This window comes from Pelodiscus sinensis, chromosome 31, assembly GCF_049634645.1.
Source record: "Pelodiscus sinensis isolate JC-2024 chromosome 31, ASM4963464v1, whole genome shotgun sequence".
Taxonomy (NCBI): Eukaryota; Metazoa; Chordata; order Testudines; family Trionychidae; genus Pelodiscus; species Pelodiscus sinensis.
In genome coordinates, this window is record NC_134741.1 from 5,050,852 (window position 1) to 5,071,979 (window position 21,128).

General features: G+C 55.1%; 2 protein-coding genes and 1 long non-coding RNA gene across 13 annotated transcripts in view; 1 reads left to right on the forward strand and 2 right to left on the reverse strand.

Annotated features, from left to right (window-relative positions):
- Positions 1-21,128, reverse strand: part of LOC142821651 (uncharacterized) — a 262,426-nt gene that overhangs the window by 95,560 nt on the left and 145,738 nt on the right. The gene's annotated exons all lie outside the window — the stretch shown is intronic.
- On the reverse strand, positions 1,495-7,724 carry LOC142821624 (zinc finger protein RFP-like). 3 transcript variants are annotated; one of them, XM_075913181.1, is made up of 9 exons: positions 7,453-7,724; positions 6,173-6,724; positions 5,792-5,887; positions 5,061-5,291; positions 4,681-4,703; positions 4,001-4,113; positions 3,264-3,284; positions 2,941-2,967; positions 1,495-2,600 (listed from the first exon to the last, which is right to left on the reverse strand). In XM_075913181.1, exons 2-9 carry the CDS (start codon positions 6,587-6,589, stop codon positions 2,041-2,043), a joined length of 1,488 nt encoding a protein of 495 aa, XP_075769296.1. In that variant the 5' UTR covers positions 6,590-6,724; positions 7,453-7,724; the 3' UTR covers positions 1,495-2,040. The 3 variants fall into 3 exon arrangements, with proteins under 3 accessions (XP_075769296.1, XP_075769297.1, XP_075769295.1); XM_075913182.1 differs by having other exon boundaries at positions 6,173-6,424; positions 6,551-7,718; XM_075913180.1 differs by having other exon boundaries at positions 6,173-7,724.
- LOC142821631 (uncharacterized) lies at positions 8,293-15,373 on the forward strand. 9 transcript variants are annotated; one of them, XM_075913195.1, is made up of 5 exons: positions 8,293-8,930; positions 9,445-9,588; positions 12,456-12,649; positions 13,797-13,910; positions 14,197-15,373. In XM_075913195.1, exons 3-5 carry the CDS (start codon positions 12,463-12,465, stop codon positions 15,171-15,173), a joined length of 1,278 nt encoding a protein of 425 aa, XP_075769310.1. In that variant the 5' UTR covers positions 8,293-8,930; positions 9,445-9,588; positions 12,456-12,462; the 3' UTR covers positions 15,174-15,373. The 9 variants fall into 9 exon arrangements, with proteins under 9 accessions (XP_075769310.1, XP_075769316.1, XP_075769311.1 ...); XM_075913201.1 differs by having other exon boundaries at positions 14,200-15,373; XM_075913196.1 differs by having other exon boundaries at positions 9,448-9,588.

The window sequence follows — 21,128 nt, forward strand, 5'->3', positions numbered from 1 at the left end:
CTACTTTCACCCACGGTGCCTGCTACTGGGGAAGGCAGCTGGCCAGCCCCCACTGAAGAAAGTAGCTGAGAGAGAGAGGAGAGGAGGAGGCAGGAGCCCTCTCCCAGCAGGCTGGCCCTGCACATCCTAGGCCCCAGTCTCACCCTACTGCTCCCTGCAAACCACTTAACCTGTCTCCGTTTGGGGTCAACTGGCCATGGCAGTCAGCTAAATGAAGACAGGCTGGGTTGCTGAGAGCATCCAGTGGCCAGCAGTCAAACACAGCACCCTGGTATGATGAGCACCACCCTCAAGTACGCCATCCCACAGCAAACAACCCCACCTGTAGCCTTCTCAGAAAGGAGCCTGGGGCAGCTGCAGGGACGTTGTGGGCTCTGGAACAAGGTGAGTGGAGCAGGAGTACTGCTCACAGGTAGAGGAATTAGCTCAAATGGTGGAGGGCTTGCTTAGCATGCAGAAGACAGGGTAATTGATACCCATGTTCTCCAGTGATGGAGATTCCCCATTTCTCTTTCCCCATAGGGTTAAGGGCTTCCAATAGCCCCTCCCACTTCCTACCTGCTCTCCCCAAAAGCCAGCCATGCTGGGGCAGAAAACTACAGGGCCCCAACCCCACTCTCCCTTCAAGATTTGTGTTTAAAAAACAAAGGTGAATCTGGGTAACTTTCTCCTCGATTTAGACCAAAATTCATGCAAGTGGTTTGTTTTTTGTAGCTCTGCACCTCCTGCACCTCTAGGCTGTGTCTACACTGGGCCACTTATTCCGGAAAATCAGCCGCTTTTCTGGAATAAGCTGCAAGCTGTCTACACTGGCCCTTGAATTTCCGGAAAAGCAACGACGCTCTACTGTACAAAATCAGCCGCTATTCCGGAAAAGCTACACTGCTCCCGCTCGGGCATAAGTCCTTATTCCGGAACACTGTTCCGGAAAAGGGCCAGTGTAGACAGCCCAGTAGTCTTTTCCGGGAAAAAGCCCCGATCACGAAAATGACGATCGGGGCTCTTTTCCGGAAAAGTGCGTCTACATTGGCCACAGAAGCTTTTCCGGAAAAAGGGCTTTTCCGGAAAAGCAGCCTGCCAATGTAGACGCTCCTTTTCCGGAAAAACTGAAAACGGAATAGTATTCCGTTTTAAGCAGTTCCGGAAATTCATGCCAATGTAGACACAGCCCTAGAGACTCTGGGACAAAAAAGCACATGGGAAGAACCCAATTCTTCCTTTCTTTCTTGGAACATTTTATGGTTTTTTCACCTATGAATGTTCAAAGGTGCAGCACAGTATGGGGTGTATGTGCCCTGCTTTCTAGAGAGAGCTGGTCAAGGCAGGAGAACAAGGGAGCAGCTGCATACCTGTGTGGCTGCGCTGGTTATGACACAGGGACATTGTTACTGAACAGTCTGACAATGCCATAACAAATTGGGTTCTGAGAAAGGTTTTGGATTGCTTGAAGTGCCGCAGCTGAACTACACACAATGCTCTGTAAACAAGTCAAACATCGATATTGATGTAAGGGAAGAAAAAGATAAAAAATTCCATTTCTAAAAATAGATTTTTAATACAAAGCTGTTGAACTGTAAAGGAAAATGTTCTTGTGCAGACACCTTGTTACAATGACAGGTTTCTAAATTAGATGTTTTTTCTTTCATATTTGACACTGAGATTTCACAGCAGTAGAAAACTCTGACAGGAGTGAAAGTCCCCTCCCTCCTCATCTCGGGCAGGGGATGGGGCAAGGTGAGAGCAGCAAACCCCACCCGCTGTCTGGCCGCGTTTCGTACCAATTTCAGCCAGTGCTTGGGTGAAGCAGACCTGGGGCAGGGGGGAAAGGCAGCCTGGGTTCTTTCCAGCCAGGGGGTCCCATTCACCACACTGGGCTGGGCTGCCAGGTGTCCGGTTTTCCACTGGAGGCTCCAGTTGCAAAGGGAAAGGGGCAGCGACTGGTTGGCACAAAACATCCAGGTACCTGCAGTAACTGGCTCCCATCAATAGAGGGAGATAACAGCAGCGCTGGGAGGGGCCAGTCGGTGTTGTGGGTCACTGTCAGGGGCAGGGATTCCCTCCTGCCTGGGCCGGCACCGGGCAGATGGTCAGGGGAGCCGCGTTGGTGCCCCCGGCGTTGAGACCAGGACAGAAGAAAGGGCGCAGCGTCCCGGAGAAGGTGCCGGTGAAGGTGAAGAGATGGGACCTGTCAGTCACATTGTAAAACGAGACCTCACCCGCCTCGTAGTCCAGGAAAATCCCCACCCGGCTGGGCCTGGCGCTCACGGGGAGGGGGGTGGAGGGGGAGGTGCCGGCTTCGTATCCCCCGTCCTTCAGCCACACGGCCCAGTATCCGTTCTTAGGTGATGCTGTGACCTTCCCCTTCCTGCTCACAGATTCCCTGCAGACCCCCAAAGCCCACTCAGTCTTGTCCCCCACCCCCACCTCCCAGTAACGTCTCCTGCCCGCGAACCCCTCGACAGCCAGCACATTGATACAATAAACAAATCTCTCCGGGTTGTCGGGCAGATCCTGGCACGTGTCTCCATATCTCACACGTTTCCAATCCTCAGACAGGACGAGGTCGGGATGAGCCGTGTCTGGATCCAGCGTCACGTCCACTGGGGAGAGAGTCACAGAGTCAGGGCAGGGGGCAGGGGCGGGTCCCTGGGGTCAGCGGGATATTAACCTGCCCCCCCGTTAATCACTGTGGGTATGTCTACACTACCCTCCTAATTCGAACTAGGAGGGTAATGTAGGCATACCGCACTTGCAAATGAAGCCCGGGATTTGAATTTCCCGGGCTTCATTTGCATGAAGCCGGCCGGCGCTATTTTTAAATGCTGGCAGTTGGAACCCTGTGCCGCGCGGCTACATGCGGCACGGAGTAGCTAGTTCGGATTAGGCTTCCTAATCCGAACTAGCTGTACTCCTCGTGGAATGAGGAGCAAGGCCAGTTACCTGCAAATCTTCGGGCTCGCCTGAGTCCTGGAACAAGCAGAGAAAGAGAAGTGAGAATTCCCACTGCAGGGCCCCCCCCCCCCGGGAGGGGAGCAGGGACGTCTCGGCCCCTCCCGCCACCCCCAGCTCTGCCCCGGCTCCCCACAGAGCAGGGTCCCACCGCCTCTGACTCCCCTTGGCTGCTATGTTCCACGCTCCCCAGCTGGGCTCCCCCCTGCGCTGATCCCCTCGTGCCCACCCAGCCCAGGGGCTGCTCCAGGTGGGGGAACAGGCTCCCAGCAGCTGCCGTGCCCGGTCCTAGGGCAGTGCTCCGGGATCCTCACCTCTCTCCGCAGCCAGCGCCCCTGGAAGGGAAGAGAAAAACCCGTCACTGGGGGCTCACGGCCCAGCTCTGCCCCGCGCTGCCAGAGGGTCCCTGGGGAACAAGGCCCCGGAACCAGTTTCTCTCAGGTGTTTCCATCCCCAGCCACGCAGACCCTGGGATTTCACATGCACCAGAACAGGGGAGGTGCCCAACTCCTATGGGCACCAGTGGGAGTTAGGGGCCCAGCTTCTCTGGGGCTTCTGCAACTCCCGCCAGGCACCAGTGTGACTCACTGGGCACCTGCCTAGCTCTGAGTATCTGGCCCAAGGGGTTCAGACACCGGGCCCAGGCGCACGGCTGGTGTCAGCCAGGGAGGCTCCACGAATGTCCAGAGAGCTGGGACTCGGGCCCTGAGTCTGTGACAACGTCTCCCACGGCAACCAGCTCCCAGCATCCCCAGAAACCTCCCCCTGCCCCTCGGCCCACGCAGGCTGGGCTGGGGGACTCTCTGCTTGGGAGCAGGAGGGGGCGGCCGCAGGGACAGCAGGGGAGGCACCTGCACTCCCTGGGCCTGTTCTCTGCCATTCGCATCCCGCTGGGATCCTGCCGTTCTGCTCAGAGTAGCTCCCTGCCCCTCTAGGGCTCAGGAACCCGCCAGGCCCCCAGGAGCAGACCCTGGGGTCTCAGCTGGGCCTTTCCACCCCCCTCTCCACGCCCCCAGACAGTGAGAGAGGAGCCCCCAGCGCCGCCCCGTACCCAGGAATCCCGTCACGGCCCCCTGGAGACTGTTCTCTCTTGGGAAGTCCCGGATTCTCCGCTCCAGCTCCCGGCACTTGGGCGCTGGATGTGGCAACATCGCTGCCTCGCCTCTGCAGAGACACGAGGGTGTTATTGGTCTCCCTCTTCGCCCTCCCCCCCGCAAGCCAGACAGGGGAGCGGGTGGGGGCTGGGCCACAGGCAGAGCTCACAGGGCCCGGACTGCTGCTGCCCAAGGGAGTTTTTCCTGCCAGCACAGCCTGGGGGCCTCTCTCCAGCCAGAGGGAAAACAGCCCAGGCAGCACCAGGCCCAGCCCATGTGCCCCCTAGAACCTGGCTGGGCGGCTCCCAGGGCTGAGAGAGGGGCCCGTTCTCCAGGCCCAGCCGCTCCTCAGCTTCTCCGCTCAGCCCCCAGGGGCAGGGTCACTCGCCATGGGGTGAGGGCTGTGGGATGGGGACACTCCCCCCAAGGCCTGGCCTGGGACACTCGGCTCTTTCCCAGAGACCCCCTCAAGGGCCAGGTTCCCCATCCCAGAGCTGTGGGGCAGTCCCCTCCCAGGGTGCCTCACACCCCCACAGCGGCAGTGGCCCCAGGACGGTGGGTACGGAGGAGGCAGGGTTCAGAGGGTGAGGCAGTCCCATGGTCAGGGGCTGGGGATGGAGTCACAGCCCGGACGTACCTGCTCACGGCGCTTCTCACACCCTAGAGGGGAAGGAGACAGAGCAGAGAGTCAGTGCCCATGGCCCAGCCTGGCTCCCTGCCCCAGAGGGGTCACGCTGCTCCCCCACTCCGCAGGCTGCTCCCCCAGGTGGAAGACCCACTGAAGGGCTGTGCTAGGGGGAGCCGAGCCCCTTTTACATCAGCTGCTTTGCAGGAGGCCAGGCCCACTTTTTCACCAGCCTTCCCAATGGGCCAAACTCCTGCCTCTCTGCAGCCCTGGGACCCTGACCCTGAAGCCACACCGGGCCTTGCTCCCTGCGCTGAGTTACCCTGCGAGCCCCCAGTGACTCAGGGGGTCCCCTCCACACTGGGCTCCGGGTGCATCTGACCCCATCTCACCTGCAGCAATTCCAGCGCCGGCTGCCGACACGTCTCCTCCAGCTCAGAGATCAGGGCGCTGAGCCGGAAAATCTCCTCGCCCAGGCGGGCGGCGTTTTCCTCCCTCCTCCTCCCAATCTCCTCGTCCAGCTCCCCCAGCCGGGCCAGTAGGAGGCGCTCTCGCTCCGCCAGGAACTTCCGCAGCCGCTCGCACTCCCAGCCCACCAGCTGCCGCTCCACATCCGTCTGCCTCTGGGGGCGCAGAGCGGGCGGGGCCGGGACGCGGGTGAGCGGGGCCGTGGGAAGTGGCAAGGCCTTGTCCGGGCTGTGCAAAGCGTTTCACTCACTGTCTTTCCCAGGCTGGCTGGGTCTGGCCCAGGGCTCGTCCCAGGGCAAAAGTGTCACCGAAAATCACCCCAACCCCCGTCACAGCACCAACAGACTGAGGTGCAGCCCAGGCCATGGGAAATGGGACCCAAACCAGCCGCTGGCATCCCTGGGGTGTCTGACACTCACACCTGGGGGTCAGCACAGATCTCCCCTCAGCCTGACCCTGCCACAGCTGGGCACATGCAGCAGTTTGACAGGCCTCACCCCTGCCCCCCCCACTGGGAGAGAGGCAGAGCCAGAGGCTGCTCCCAGCAACCCTGGGGTGAACCCACCGACCCCAGGGGGAACTAACACCAGCGTCCCCCAGGAGCCTGACACCCCCTCCCCCCGTGCAAAGCGGCTGGGTAGGGCCAGGCACCTACCAGGAGCCTCTCGCTCTCCTTGGCCCAGTCGGATTCCAGGCCCCGGAGCGCGTCTCTTTCCTTCCGCAGATGCTGCAGGCGGCTCAGGATTTGCTCCTGCAAACACAGACAGCGGCGCTGGGGGCTGCTTGGGGTCATTGGCTCGTGCCCAGTGAGAACAGCGCCACGGAGCAGTGAGACTGGGGGAGCAGGTCCCCCCCTCTCCAGCCCACGGTAACTCCCCAGCAGTGCTGCTGGGCCTGGCCCAGCTTCATGTGGCTGGGTCGTGTTCCCAGGCAGGCCCCTGGCTCTACCCAGGGCAGGGCAGACACACGCAGGGGGCTCTGTCACTGCAGAGAAACTGCCCCTGTAACTCCCTGCCCTGCAGAGCCTGGTCCCTACCTTATATTCCTGGGCAGCCTCCTCGATGGGCACTGCCTTGTGTGTGCGGTGCTCCCGGGACGCTCTGCAGATCACGCAGATGGGGGCTTGATCCTCCTGGCAGAAGAGCTTCAGGGTCTCCTGGTGCCTCTCGCACCCTGGCTGCCCCTTGGGCGCTGGCCTCACCAGGAGCCGCAGGCGTTTCACCAGATCCACCAGGTTGCCCAGCTGGTAGTTGGGGTGCAGGTGTCTCTGCGGGATGGTCTCTCTGCACTGAGGGCAGGAGAAGTTGGGGTCTGACTCTCCCCAGTACTGGCACAGGCAGGCCCGGCAGAAGTTGTGCCCACACTTGATAGACACTGGGTCTGTGAAATACTCCAGGCAGATGGGACAGGTTACCTCATCCTGGAAGCTCCCGGCCAGGTCCCCAGCAGCCATGGCCCCTCCGCAACCCTGCCCTGCAGGTTAGTTTCGCTTTCTGAGGGTAAGGAAGCAGTGTAGCCTGTTCAAGCTTTTTTTTTTTTTTTTTTTTTAAGCAGGTTGTACAACTGAGAGCCAATCACACTCGCTGGACTGAAAAGAAAAAAACCCACCAGAGAAGTCAGAGCCCCAGAAATGCCCCAGATAAGCACCAAGCTACCTAAGAAAACTCCCAGGCAGCTACAGACACACAGAATCTTGCCTGTTTAAAAGGCTCAGGGGGAGCCGTGTTAGTCTGTAACTAAAAGAAACTTAAAAAACGAGTTTTCATGGGCACCGCCCACTGCTCTGTGTTTGTTGTCTGAGGCAGTGGGTTGTGCCATGGAAGCTCATGATACTCTCCAGATTTTTTGCTAGTCTCTCAGATGCTACAGGGCCAGGTGTTTCTTAAGGCACCCAGAAACTGGTGCAGCTCTCGTTTATAGGCGTAGGCAGGAACTGAATGACTGTGTTCCTTACAGTAAGCTGGGACTGGGGAGGGACCCTGGCGTGTCTATGCAAATCGCTTGCCCCTGCTGTGCTTAGGTGTGTTAAATCTCCACCGGATGCAGTGGGGTTTTGCTCAGTGTCATCAAGGGACGCTGTGGCCATTGTCAGTTACTGAGAGAAAATCCTCTCAGGTTTGGGGGTTTTCCTCACAGGTTTAATTGCAGCATCGTCCCCTTTCAGGAGAGAAGCTATTGCCCTGAGTCATGCTCCTCATTAGGGGGGCTAAAGGGTGGAAGGATTAACCCTCCCATTTATCCCTCATGTTTTACAATCAAACTCTGTTCCCCTTTGCACCCAATAAAAGTAACATGCTGCTGAGGCATGTGACTCACCCCGTCATTAATAATTGTCAGAGCCTGGACTCATTTGGGGACCAGTGTTCCCCAGCTACTAAGTCAGGGCTGGCCACCCCCAACAGGCTGTTTTACTGTCCCAGATGAGGTGGAGAATGGCAGTGATAAGGGCCACCGCCACCCCAGGAGGCTGGTTTCTGTTTCATTGCCCCATTTCCCAGGGCAGGACCCAGAGTGCTTGCCCCAATCCCTCACGTTCCCCTCCCCTCAAGCCCCACAAGCTTAGGACCAATGATCCCAAGAGGGTGGGTGGCTGCCCCAGGCGAACTGTGTCTGTGCCAGTGACAGGACACAACTGGGTCACTGGGGTCCAGGGCAGAGCCACCCCCCCCCCCCCCACGGAGACTCAGCCCCACTCTGCCCCTCCCAGCTGCTGTTCCCCCAACTGCCCTGGAGTCTTCTGGCTCCATCCCCCACCCTGCCCCTGTGACTGTCCCCCCCCAGGGCGCCCTCCTGGGTCAGAGGCTGGGCCAGGCATGGGGGGGGGGGGATTTGGCTTCCCAGGGATTCGCTCCGTTTTGATCCGACTCCCGCCCCCCGCGTTCGCCCTTTTCTGTCCGCCCCCCCCCCCGCCTTGCCCGTCCTCAGAGTCGCTCTGTCCCCCCCCTTCTGACACGGGCTGTGACCCGCTTTGGGGGCCCCCACGTCAGACCAAGGGCAGCTGCTGCCTGTTGGGGGGGGCTGCTCCCCCGGCCCCAGAGCCCGCACGTCCCCCCCCCCATTACTAAGGGCAGAAACCCCCTGGGGGCGGGGCCGCTGCGTGTCTCTGCCGCCGCAGCAGCAGGAGAGGGGGGCGGGGCGGACACAAGATTCCCCCCCCCCGCTCCGCTCTCCCGCCCGGGGCTCAGCGCAGGGAAAGGCCCCGTCGGGCCGAACACGCAGCAGCACGAGCCCCGCCCCCGGCAGCCCCTCTGGCTCCGCCCCCTCCCCGGCACGTGGGGACCCGCCTCCTTGTTGTGACACGCGGTGCCCGGCCCCGCCCCCAGCAGCTGATGCAGCTGCCCGACCTGGGGCGTCCAACCCCGCGGGGCGGGGGCGCGGCCAGGCAGCTCCGGGTCTGAGCGAAGCCCCGGCGCTGATCCGGGAGCGGAGTCACGGATGCGCTGCGCACGCGCGGTCTGACCCCGCCCACCCCCTTCCTCAGCGCCCCGGCCGGGTTTTCAACGCGTCTCCCCCCGCCCGTCGCTCCCGGCCCCTGCCCAGGCCCCGCTGCGATTGGCCCCTGGGCGGAGCCCGCAGCAGCGTCTGACTCCGCGCGCGGGTAGAGAGGCGGCCGCCACTGCGCATGCGCCGCGCCCTGCCCGGGGCGAGTTCTGGGGGAGCCGTTGGGGCCGTTACTCGCCGCGCTGCTGCGGGCGGTGCCGGGACGAGCGCGGGGCGGGGACTTGGACCCAAATCTCTGGTGGGGGCGGCGGCTCCTTGTCACACGGGGGGGCTGCGCGGCTCGGCCCGTGCTGGTGCGTTGGGGACAAGGGCTCCACCTTCCGCGGGCGGGGCGCGCGGGGACAATGGCCGGGCCCCCCCCCCCCCCCGTGTAGCGATGTGAAGGGGCGGGGGCCCCCACGGGGAGCAAATGCTGATGGGGTGTCAATAGACGAGTCAGTGACCCCCCCCCCTTCTGTCAGGCGAGGCCGGGCTCACAGCGAGGGGGCGGTTTGGTGAGGGGGGAGGGGCAATAACTGCAGCATCCCTGTACCTGCAAGGGGGGGCTGGGGGGGGCAGGGGAGAGGTTTAAGGCCAGAGACTTTGCATCTTTTGAGAGGTGCTGCTGCCAATCAGGCGACAAAGCCTTAATGTTTGGAGTCCCAGCGCCTGCTGCCAGGCATTGTGGTCTCACTCGCTAGTGACCTGTTCCCCCCTCGCTCCCTGCACCTGTGAAGTCTCAGATTGGTAGCGAGGGCTCAGAAATGCTCATTTTCATGCCATTGTGAAAAGTTAACTGGAGTTACTGAAAACAATGTTTCAATTCAGCAGCGCTGCTACCCACACTTACATACATCAGTGAATTTTGCCTGGCCTGGCTGTCCCTGCATGGCCACAGATAATGCCCTGAGGGTTCCTCCTGAGCTGGGTGGAGTGAGGAGGGAAGGACGCACCAGCAAAGGTGTCCCACAGGTACATGGGCCCAACATCCTACAGGCTGGAATATTCCCAGGGGTTGCTCCCAGGCCAGGCCTGGGAGGCGTATGTGCTGCTGCTGCAACCCAGAGCTGCCCAGGCAGAACTGGCAGCCTGACCCCACTGCTTCCTGCAGCTGCTCTTTGGCCATGGCTGGGGCTGTGCTTGGGCTGCCCAGAATGGGGTTTCTGCTTTATCCTTCACTTAGTTGGGGGATGGGTTTGTTTGTTTTCTTTCCACAGTGCGTGATTGGTTCCCAGGTGGGCCTGCTGCTCCAAACAGCTGGGACAGCCCCATGCTGCACCTGTGCTGATTTGACTTTTGGGCCTTATGGTTACTGCAGGCCTCATTCTCACTCCTGCTCCACCCCCACATAGCTGTGGGACCAGGCTCAGTACTGGGGCAACCTTGTTGTGACATGGCAGCTGTTGGGTGTGTGGCTGTGCCTGGCTCCCAGCAGCAGGGCAGGACAGTGGAGGGGAGTGGGGATGGGTTTTGAGGAGGGATGGCAGCACCACCCATCTGGCACTTGTAGGCATCAATGTGTGGGGGTCTGTCTGAAGGACACACAGGCTGTGGGGGAGGGGACAGGCTGTGGCAAGGCTGTGGGGGTTGCAGTTCAGCTTGTGGAAATTGGGAAGATTGGCACAGCTGGGCTGGGAGAGGAGGAGTGGTTGTGACCCACCATCCTGTGCTGCTTGTGGGTCAGGTTTTGGGTATCTGGAAGCAGGGTCTGCGGGCTCTGCTCCAACTGTGCAATGGCCTTGCCTCAGGCTGGCTCAGTGCTGCCTTTTTCCTCTATTGTTGCTCATGGCGAGAAACTGCTGGATCCCTAAGGGCTGTTAAGTCTAGTGCTGGCCTGGGCAAAACACAGCTCATGAGCCGAATTAAACCCACCAAGCCATCAGATCTGGTTCACGGATACTGGGGGAGCCATGGGCTAGTTCAGTACCTGATATGCCCCAACTGCAAGCCATTCAGAAAGCCCGGAGGGGAGGAGAGGGAGGTGTCAGGTGCTGCTTTCACCCCCAGGACAATCTTATTGCCTGACTTCTGGCCAAAAAGGAAGCACTGTGCCCTATCCCCTTCGGCTCTTAATTATTCACACACACACACACAGAGGCTATGTCTACACTGGCACCCTTTTCCGGAAATGCTTATAATGGAAAACTTTTCCGTTATAAGCATTTTTGGAAAAAGCGCGTCTACATTGGCAGGATGCTTTTCCGGCAAAGCACTTTTTGCGGAAAAGCGTCCGTGGCCAATCTAGACGCGCTTTTCTGCAAAAAAGCCCTGATCGTCATTTTCGCAATCAGGGCTTTTTTGCGGAAAAGAAATCTCTCCTGTCTACACTGGCCCTTTTCTGGAACAGTTTTCTGGAAAAGGACTTTTGCCCAAACGGGAGCAGCAAAGTTTTTCTGGAAAAACACTGACGATTTTACATTAGGTCGTCAGTTCTTTTCTGGAAATTCAAGGGGCCAGTGTAGACAGCTAGCAAGTTATTCCAGAAAAGCGGCTGATTTTCCGGAATAAGTGGCCAGTGTAGACACAGCCACATGGTCCTGCAGCCTGTGTGAGGGTCGGGCACGCTCCCTGCCTGTCTGAGAAAGATCCTTGGCTGCTGGCCAGGAGTCACTCACGTAAGTTTCCTGGCAAGAGCTTGCCTCTGGCACCCCAACCTCTCCCCCTCAATCTCTGACCCTGCCCCCATATTCAAACTCTCTGTCTTCCTACATCTATATATGCAAGAGTTTTCAGTGGTCAGACACTCACAGCCCCTTATTAGTTCACTAGGATACTTGTTTAAATTAAAGTTACTTTAAGTTTCCAAGGAGGAGTTGGCTAATCCAGTGCTCCAGGTCACACCTGCCTCCTTCACCAAAACTCCCTCCCAGACCACTCTCACCCTCCTGCATTGCAATCCCTTACCCCAGCCACCCTTCTGCTCCCAATATCCATCCCAGAACCTGCATTTCCTCTAGATAATGACATGAAAGAGTGCAACTCCAGTGCTTCCCAGAATCTTAGAGTGCTTCCCCCCACCCCCACACATCAAAATATATTGCTCGCCTCTGGTCTAATGGATACGGCTCAGGGAGAACCAATAACTGAAAGCTGAAGCTAGACAATTTCAGACTAGAAAGGAGGCACAAATGTTTACTAGGGAAGAGGGATTAGCTGCTGAAACCAGTGAGTGAAGAACTGGTGGATTCTCTACCTCTTGATGTCTTCAGATCAACACTGGGCAATTTTCTAGAAAACACACTATAGGGGAAACAGAGCTTTGTGCCTGGGTAATTGGGCTAAGTGTAATGGCTTGTTCCACAGAGGGGGTCAGACTGCATGACTAAGGATATCTTCTGACCCCATAAATCTATGTATTTTAAGATCTCATCCTGCAAGCACTCAGTACATGTGTTTAATAAGCACCTGAATACTTGTATTAACTTGACTTACTCTCTCTTGTGGAAAAAATTTATAAAGTCTGTCAGATGAGAGAACCATGGTTTGTTGCAAATCAATGAATGAAGACTAAGTGTTTTAAATATAGCACCCTAATTTTAATGGGTCTCCATGTTCAGGCAGGTGAACGTTTGGCTTATCGGAAACACTGGGTGCTGAGAACTGAATCCCCATTGTTGCAGGCATAGTAATGTTGTAACTCAAGCTAGGTACGGAGAGAAAAGTATATGGATTAGGGATCTAACTGGTGTGCGCTGTTTATGAAATAGATAGACTTAAACTTTTGCCCACAATTGCTGAGTCTAGTATGTCTGTCACCAGGGACAGAGTGGGGGTATAGAATGGAATAAAGTCCTTTATGAAATGTCTCCAATTGCTCTTGTCCCCCTGCCATGCTGTAGAACACCCATGTCTGTCTCCAGCTCAGCCCCCGGCCTGCAGAGCCTGGAACAGCAAATGACCGTGGTGGATCCGGTGAGCTTCCAGGAGGTGGCTGTGTATTTCTCTGAGGAGGAATGGGCCCTGCTGGACCCAGGCCAGAGAGCTCTCTACTGGGATGTGATGCAGGAGAATTATGAGGCCGTGAGCTGTTTGGGTAAGGATTCCTGTCCCCTCGGGTATGAGAAGCTGGGTGGGCTTTAGAGCAGCTGGGTTGGGTTTGGTTCAGGGTCTCTCATTGCCCCCACCACTATTGTCAGGAGTATCTCCCCCGTAGTCCTGGCACCTGTGTGAGAGACTGTCCCCTCCACAGCCCCTCCCAGGGGAAGCAGGATCAAGGACATAACAATGGTGCTGCTCTTCTCACAGCCAAGGTCTCCATGTGCTTCTCCACCATCTTGCCTATATAGTGCCTTGGCTGGAGGAGTCAGTGGAAGGGCCCAGGCAGGAACAGCACGTACCAGAGTTGTAGGGCTGGGTGCAGCTGTTATTAGTGCCTGCAGGGTCCCCTTGTGCTGTTGTGCTGGGTCTCTGGAAGGAAGGTGCGCACTGCCCTGGCTGGCCTTGGAAGTTGAAGCTGTTGTGGGCAGCTGGCAGGGCTCCACCTGGCACAGGCAGTTGGGATCAGAAGTATGGAGCCATAGGCAGACATAAGCAACCAGCCAAGGGTTCATTTTGCTATTCACATCACTTCCTCTGCTTCCTTCTGGCCCAAGTAGAACATCTGAGCCGAAGAGCAGGGCAAGCACAGCTCCAGCCAGGAGCTTTGTGGACAGAGCCCTGGGGGAGCTAGAACTCTGCTGGGTCCTTCCTCTCCAAGTCTTAGTGACCTGCCATGTGGCAGCTGCAGTCTGAGTCCTGCCTAGGGGCCTCAGTGTCAGATGTGCCAACCTTCCCTAGAGCTCTTGGGTACATATACACTTGCTTCCTCCTTTGAGGGAGGAATGCAAATGTAATCAGACAAAATTGCAAATGAAGCAGGGATTTAAATATCCCACACTTCATCTGCATAATCACAGACTGCCCGTCCCCGGGCAGGACAGGCCCTGAGGGAGTTGTACCCTAGAGTGTGCAACTGAGTGCTCAGCTCACCTGGGGTATCAGCTAGGCAATTCCCGAGGCAGGGGTAAGCACTTTTCCTGCAAGTAAGTGTGTACTGGGATCTTGTACCAGCCAGATCCCAGTCCCTGCAAGGTGGGGAAGGATTGTCTCAGGATAAGCGACTGCGATCATGGCTCTGGAATCAGTAATGGCACAGACCTTAATGAACAAGATCAACTCTTGTTTAATTGCATCCTGAGCAGGGTTTCCAGTCTTCAAACCTCATGTGATCTCCTGGGTGGACCAAAGGGGAAAACTGTGGATCCCTGCTCTCCAGGGCAGTGAGGAAGGGGACAACAGCAGTGACACCCATCCAGGTGAATGATCAGCTAAACTGACTCAAATTAATTTGTGTGTCCTCCTAGCAGGTGTCACTTGTGCATTTTAGTCAGTTTTCCCTGATCCTTCAGTCTGTCTTGAACTCCAGTGTGAGGGTTCTGGGTGGAGGGAAGAATTATGGGAAGAAGGGTGAATTCTGCTCATGGTGGTTCAATCTATCCAGCTATTATTTGGGAATGTTCCCAATTTCCTGTTTCTGTTTTAGAATTTCCTTTCAGCTCAGCACAGGGAATGACTCCTGTCTGGATTCTCTCTTTGTCCCAGTAGGTGATGGGATGCTGAGTGAGAACCAGGAGAAGAATCTTCAGCAGGAAGGACTTGAGCGAATGGCTGCTTGTGGAATGTTATTGGGTAGATCTGAAGGGCATGATTCTCATAGTCTTGAGCAAGCAGAGACCTGTCAGAGTCAGTGCAACCCTCACAGGTTGCAGGGAAACCATCCAGGAGTGGGACAGGGTAAATCCAATAACAGAAGCAGAGGTTTAAAAACAAACACAAAAACTGTTAAACAGAAAATCCCTCATCAACAGTTACCCTGTGCTAGCAGTGACACTGCATCTCTTACTACACTTGAAAGAGCCCACACAAGGGAGAAACTCTTCAGCTGGTCTGACTGTGGGAAATGCTTCAGTCGGCATTCAAATCTTGTTAGACATGAGAAAATCCACACAGGGGAGAAACCCTTCTACTGCTCTGACTGTGGGATATGCTTCAGTCAAAGCTCACTACTTCTTCTCCATAAAAGAGTCCATGCTGGAGAGAGACCTTTCATCTGCTCTGGTTGTGGGAAATGCTTCAGTTGGAGGTCACACCTTGTTATCCATAAGAGAACTCACACAGGAGAGAAACCCTTCAGCTGCTCTGATTGTGGGAAAAGCTTCAGTCAGAGTTCACTTCTTTGTATCCATAGGAGAACCCACACAGGGGAGAAACCCTTTATCTGCTCTGACTGTGGGAAAAGCTTTAGTTGCAGCTCACACCTTAATAGACATTCTAGAAGCCATATGGGGGAGAAGCCCTTCACCTGCTCTGACTGTGGGAAAAGTTTCAGTCGGAGTTCAAATCTTCTTACCCATAGGAGAACCCATACAGGGGAGAAACCCTTTATCTGCTCTGACTGTGGGAAAAGCTTCACTTGCAGGTCACATTTTAATAGACATTCGAGAAGCCACAAAGGGGAGAAATCCTTCAGCTGCTCTGACTGGGAAAAGCTTCAGTCGATGCTCACTTCTTATCCATAGAAGGACCTGCACAAGGGAGAAACCCTTCAGTTGCTCTGTCGGAAGTGTTTCAGTTGGAGGAACATTTTTTTAGATATAGAAGAACCCACATGGAGGGAAACCCAAAATCAGAGGGGTTTCTTTTCCTGTGGGTCAGTGGTCCCCAACCAAAAAATGATTCTCTGCTGCTGCCTTAAATAAAGCAAACGTTTAAATCTTTTGTGTTGGTCATAATGTTTACTTTATTTAAAATGAAGTTTGACAAAGTAACACAAACAAGTCAAAATGCTTAATCTGTTTTATAATGTAAACTAAACTGATCTCCCCAGCTGCAGCACTAGCAAAAAGGCTCAGCTGTAATTATATAAAAGAGAACTAGATACATTCATGGAGGTTAAGTCCATTCATGTCTATTAGCCAGGATGGGCAAGGAATGGTGTCCCTAGCCAGTCTGTCAGAGGGTGGAGATGGATGGCAGGAGAGAGATCGCTTGATCATTACCTGTTCGGTTCACTTCCTCTAGGAAATCTGGCATTGGCCCCTGTCAGCAGACAGGGTACTGGGCTGGATGGACCTTTGGTCTGACCTAGTATGGCCATTCTTATGTTGTAATTAATGGTAAGTGTCCATTAGCAACAGGTGATCCATAGGGTGTGCCGTGGAGAGCCGCTCCCCCTCTCCCAGGAGAGTGGCACGGCCCATGGCAGGAGGGTTAAATCTTTGCACACCCCTGTTCTAGTTTTTCTAAACAACTGTCTCAGCAATCCCTAAGCAGGGCTGTGGTCCGTAGCTCACTTTATTCTGATCAGTCAGGGTGTGAAACTCCAGACTGAGGGTGAGTTTCAGAATCAGGGCTGCTGTGTGACTAGACGAAGCCCTTTGCCTTTCTCAGCCTTTGTTCTTCCCTCTGTCAGTTTGGTGTAACAATTTCCTGCCTGCACCAAGGCGGGGGCAGCTGGGGTGCTGTGCAGAGCCATGTGAGGATGATATTAGCAGCAGGTGTCTTTTCACCTGGAGTCAGTACAGATGCTGGTGTGTGTGTGTGTGTATATAGTAGAGCCCTGTTCTGCCCCCTCTTCCATTGTGCTGCTTCAGGCAGCAGCAGGAGCTCTGGGTGCAGCGGCTGCACCAGCAACTGCTCCGGGACTAGGCATAAGTTTAGTGAGGAAGGGGAATTGGGTTAGAATTAAGGGGAGATGCCTGGCTCTGGAGAAGGGGAAAGTAAGGGAATTGGGTGGGAGGTGCATATTGTGTCCCAGATGCACGTGGCAATAGTAGCAGCAGCAGCAATGGCGGCATGGCTCTGGTCTGGGACCAGAGCATAAGGTTGAGGGGGGAAGGTGTGCACAATGTGCTGGCTGCTCAGAGCACACGCCTCATCTGGAGGGAGATACGTGTCTGTAGCTGTGGCTCCAGGATCTGAGAATTAGGTTAGGGCGGGGTGGGAGTGTGTGTGCCTGGCTCTAGTCTGGGGGAAGGGAGGAGGATTGTGTTGGGGGGCGTCCTAGGCAGCATGTCTCAAGGCCGGCGACTCAGCGCACATGTTCCAATAGCTGGAGGGAGACACATGGCTGTAGTGGCAGCTCTGTGACCCAAGAATTAGATTGGGGAGGGGGATTGGGTTGAGGAGTGTGTGCCTAGCTTTGAGGTATGGGGATTGTGTGTGTGGGGGGGGGGGGGGGGGGCTGTGCCTGACTCTGGGGAAGGGGAGGGGGCTTGGGTTAGAGCAGGGGAGGTGCCTGGGGAAGAGAGGGGAAGAGCAGCCAGCGTGCTTCCCGAGGTCCAGGATCCCCAGGTACTGGCCCCAGCTGTCTCTGTCCCCTCCCCCTCACATGAGTACCCTGCCCCCACCCGCACAGTTGAGGCTACATTAGTGAGGATTGGGGTTTTTTGGAGGGGTTGTTCTTTGGCATCTCAGTTGTGTGGCCCTGACCGACTCTTCTGTGGGTCAGTGACTCCTGACTCAAAAGAGGTTTCCCACCCCTCAAATAAAGACAATGTTGAAAGGTTTTGTGTTTGGCATAATATTTGATTTAAAAATGAAGCCTGGCCACCAAGCCCCCATCTAGCCACAGCATCATAACATTCCTGCAACCTCCCTCCACCCCAAACCTGAGCCCTTCATACACTGGACCCTCCTGTCATGAGCATCTCACATCCCCAGTGTTCTGCCACAACACTCCTGCATCATCCACTCACTGCAAATCTGTGTCCTGAGCCCCTCATGCACCCCAGCCCAAACTCCTGCACCCTCATAGACACAGCCCTAACCCTCCACCTGACCCCCACACTCTCCAGCCTGGAGGCCCTCCCTGAGCCAGTATCCTCTTCTCTGCTTCCTCCTGCATCCAAATTCCCTCTCAGAGCTTGCACCCCTCACACCTTCCCAGGGCTTTTTTTGTTATGGTATAGCCCAGGATGGTGTACCAGCACCTATTTCAACAACTCCTCCCAGCTACATGGTTCTTCACGCTCTATCCACTGCTGTTTTGGCTCTTCATCTCTAACAGGTTGGCCACCCTGCTATAGGCCTTCCAATAGGACTATAGTAAAACCATATTGTTACAGACTTTTCCAGGCCAAAGACAGCAGGACCACCAAGCAAGAGAAAGCACAGTAAATGCAACTGTGAAGTGACTCACACCCTCAATCTTCTGATCCAAATTCAGACACCTTATCCTTTAGGCCATGCAGTCTTGCCTTGCTTGCCAATGGACTACTTCCTGGCTACGTCTATACTGGCATGATTTTCCGAAAATGCTTTTAACTGAAAACTTTTCCATTAAAAGCATTTTCAGAAAAGCACGTCTAGATTGGCAGGATGCTTTTCCGCAAAAGCACTTTTTGTGGAAAATTGTCTGTGGCCGATCTAGACGCGCTTTTCCGCAAAAAAGCCCCGATCGCCATTTTCGCGATCGGGGCTTTTTTTGCGGAAAACACTACTGTGCTGTCTACACTGGCCCTTTTACGCAAAAGTCTTTCGTAAAAAGACTTTTGCCTAAACAGGAGCAGCATAGAATTTCCAGAAAATCACTGATGATCTTACATGAGATCGTCAGTGCTTTTCTGGAAATTCAAGCGGCCAGTGTAGACAGCTGGCAAGTTTTTCCGCAAGACCAGGGGATTTTGCGGAAAAACTTGCCAGTCTAGACACAGCTGCTATGTGTAAGCAGGGAAAAGTCTAGCTAGTCCATCAAGTTTTATTATTTTCCTTGTATGGGGGGTTTAGAAATCGTGTCTGAGCTGGTGAATTATTATTTTTTGTAACTCAGGATTGCAGCCCAGGGATTTTTCTTCAGTCTATGTTACTTCACGGCTATCTACCACCTAGGCAATGTCTATACTTCACTTCTCTTCCGCAAAAACTTATGGAAATGAAGTGCTGATTAGCATATTGCCGTACTTAATCTGCCTAATTAATTAGGGTCCATTTTTGTGCAAGAGGCTTTTGCGCAAAAAGGAGCTGTGTAAACTGGGGCTTTTTCTGCCACCTGCTTCCCCTGACTCCAGCCTAGCCCTGGGCTACTTCCCTGCTAGCCCCATGGGACAAGGGGAAAAGCAGAGGGCCATTTAAGAGTTTGGTTGGGGACAGCGACATGTGCATGCTATGATGTGGGAGGAAAGAGTGTCACATGGCTTTCTGCTAAAGCTGGTATTTAAAAAACAAAACAAAAAATAAGCAGCTGGGATGGGGCAGCTGGAGGGAGCCAGGAGAGCAGAGGCAGCCTGAGAGCTGAGAGTCACAAGTGCCCACCACAGTGCCACCAGTAGGTCCCATGGCATAAGGAGCAGCTCTCAGGTCTTTAAAGTCTGCAAGCTGAGTTCAAGTCTCAGGGGGACCTACCTGGGCTGGTTACTGCAAAACCCTCCTACTTCATGTGCTTTGGATTCCTTGCCCTCAGGCTGCTGAAAAAATAACCTTGTACCTGCTGTGGGGTGTCTAATGCCCAGTGGTGTCTTGTCTGGCTGGCTCAGTGGAAGGCTGGGATGTGCTGTGGCCATGGAACCTGCCAGCTTGTGGAACCTGCTGAGTCCGTGTGTGTTGCTGCTCCCCCCTGATGTCACATCTGGTTCTAGCAGCTGCCAGGCTCTGCCTATTGCCCCCCTACACTAAAGGGAGGGAGTCTCAGGACCAGGCCTCAAAGAATGTGGGTTCCCTGATTCTGAGAAAGGTGAAGAAACCTGTTTTACCCCCTGCACTGGCTCTAGGCTGAGGGAAATCGACTCAACACACCTTGCTTGTGGAGCTATTGCCTTGGGCGTAGGAACTGTCTGGGGCAGCACAAGTGAGAGGCTCAACCAAGGTTCACTCACTGTTTTTTGTGGACCTGCCCCTCCTGCACTGCTAGAGATTCTGGAAGAAAGAAGACACATGAGAAGAACCCAACTTTCTTCCTTTTGCTGTGACATGGGTGGATTTCACTCAGGTTTGACTCAGGGGTCCTTCTGCATGTGAAGCACCTGTGACAACTCCTGTGCTCCTGGGTGCTTCAGCCCCTCACCTGGGATGCCACCCACTTCAGGGAGCACATGCCCTGACACTTGTAGAAGGGCCAACCTGGACAAACCAGCCTTTATTGTGCACCTTTTGCTAGCTCAGTGAGTTGCGTGGTACACTGTCGTGTGTGCTTAGCAAGTGATCTGTAGGTTTCTGGTTGAATTCTGGCTAAAAGGAGAGATTTTATTTCCCTCCAGCCTTAGCAAGGTAGTTGACAAAAAGATTGGCAGCTAGTTCCCACAATCACATTTCTTGGGCTGCATAGGCCTGGAGACCCCGCCAGGGCTAGAAGGCTGGAGGGAAATGGGGAATGGCTGCACTTTGGAATTCAAAGGTGTTTTCTGGGACCCTATATTAGAACAGTTTCAGAGACACTCTTCCTTTTTCGGAAGAGGCTTTGTCAACATTTGGCCCATCTACATGGGCCCAAATGTGGGAAAAGCCTCTTTTGGATGGGATAGCTCAGTGGTTTGAGCATTGACCTGTTAAACCCAGGGTTGTGAGGAGGCCATTTAGGGATCTGGGGCAAATCTTTCAGGGATGGTACTTGGTCCTGCTGTGAAGGCAGGGGATGGGACTTGATGACCTTTCAAGGTCCTTTCCAGTTCCAGGAGATAGGTATGAGGAATACAGAGCTTCCAAAAGAACACACCCACTTTTTTGGAAACTGATACGAAAAAGTGGACCTGTTCCCTGGATGCAGCAGAGTTTTTCAGGGATACAAGAGGTATCCCAGAAAAAGTCTATATTGTAGGCCTAGCCAAAAAGGGCATCATGGCTTAGCTGGCCAAAGCACTTGCCTTGTAAGCAGGAGATCCTGGATTCAACTCCCAATGATGCCTTGTTGCAGCCTTTGCTCACATTTTCCTAGGTCCTGGGACACAGACGAGGCCTCCCCTGGCCACTCATGGAACTGCTGGTTCAGGAAAAGGCTGATTGGGGAGGAACATTGGGAAGAAGGAAACCACAAGCCTGGAGCAGGTGCAGAAGCTGCTGTGACTGGCCCTGGCAAGGCAGGGCTCTCGCTGCAGTTGCTGGGACAGGAGAACCAGCGCCACACACCCTTTTGATTCCCTGGGGTGCAACCTCTGCAGCTCCTGCAGCCATGGAGAGTGACTCTCCTCCCCCTCCCTTGGGATGGGCAATGGCAACATGTGAAGCAGCTGGGAGAAAAGTCCCAGAGAGCAGCCCCATTGCTAAGCTGACCAAGGCACCTGCCAAGTATGGGGAAGGTGAGGGAGGCAGCCCCCAGTGGTGCCTGGACAATATGTCTGCTCGTCCCACTATCCCTCAGTACATAGCTGGAGTTGGCTTCCTTCAGTCAAGCTTTGCATTCTCCCTACAGTGGGAAACCAAAGGGAGAAAAGAGCAGAAGTGCTGGAATCTGGTGAAGGTGCCCTTTGAGTTTGATTTCGTGAGTCTTAGTTGGACTTGCTAAATCAAACTCCGTAAGATCGATTATGCCCATTCATCCCCAT

What these genes read in the sequence shown, in the direction of transcription:
- LOC142821624 (XM_075913181.1), bottom strand. Translation starts at nt 6,589, where the DNA reads ATGGCTGCTGGGGACCTGGCCGGGAGCTTCCAGGATGAGGTAACCTGT. An exon ending in GGCCGTGACGGGATTCCTGG is followed by an intron (nt 3,285 to 4,000) that starts GTACGGGGCGGC and finishes CTTCCCTTCCAG; the next exon opens with GGGCGCTGGCTGCGGAGAGA. An exon ending in GGCGCTGGCTGCGGAGAGAG is followed by an intron (nt 2,968 to 3,263) that starts GTGAGGATCCCG and finishes TGCTTGTTCCAG; the next exon opens with GACTCAGGCGAGCCCGAAGA.
- LOC142821631 (XM_075913195.1), top strand. Translation starts at nt 12,463, where the DNA reads ATGTCTGTCTCCAGCTCAGCCCCCGGCCTGCAGAGCCTGGAACAGCAA. An exon ending in TGAGGCCGTGAGCTGTTTGG is followed by an intron (nt 12,650 to 13,796) that starts GTAAGGATTCCT and finishes CATCCTGAGCAG; the next exon opens with GGTTTCCAGTCTTCAAACCT. An exon ending in CAGCAGTGACACCCATCCAG is followed by an intron (nt 13,911 to 14,196) that starts GTGAATGATCAG and finishes TCTTTGTCCCAG; the next exon opens with TAGGTGATGGGATGCTGAGT.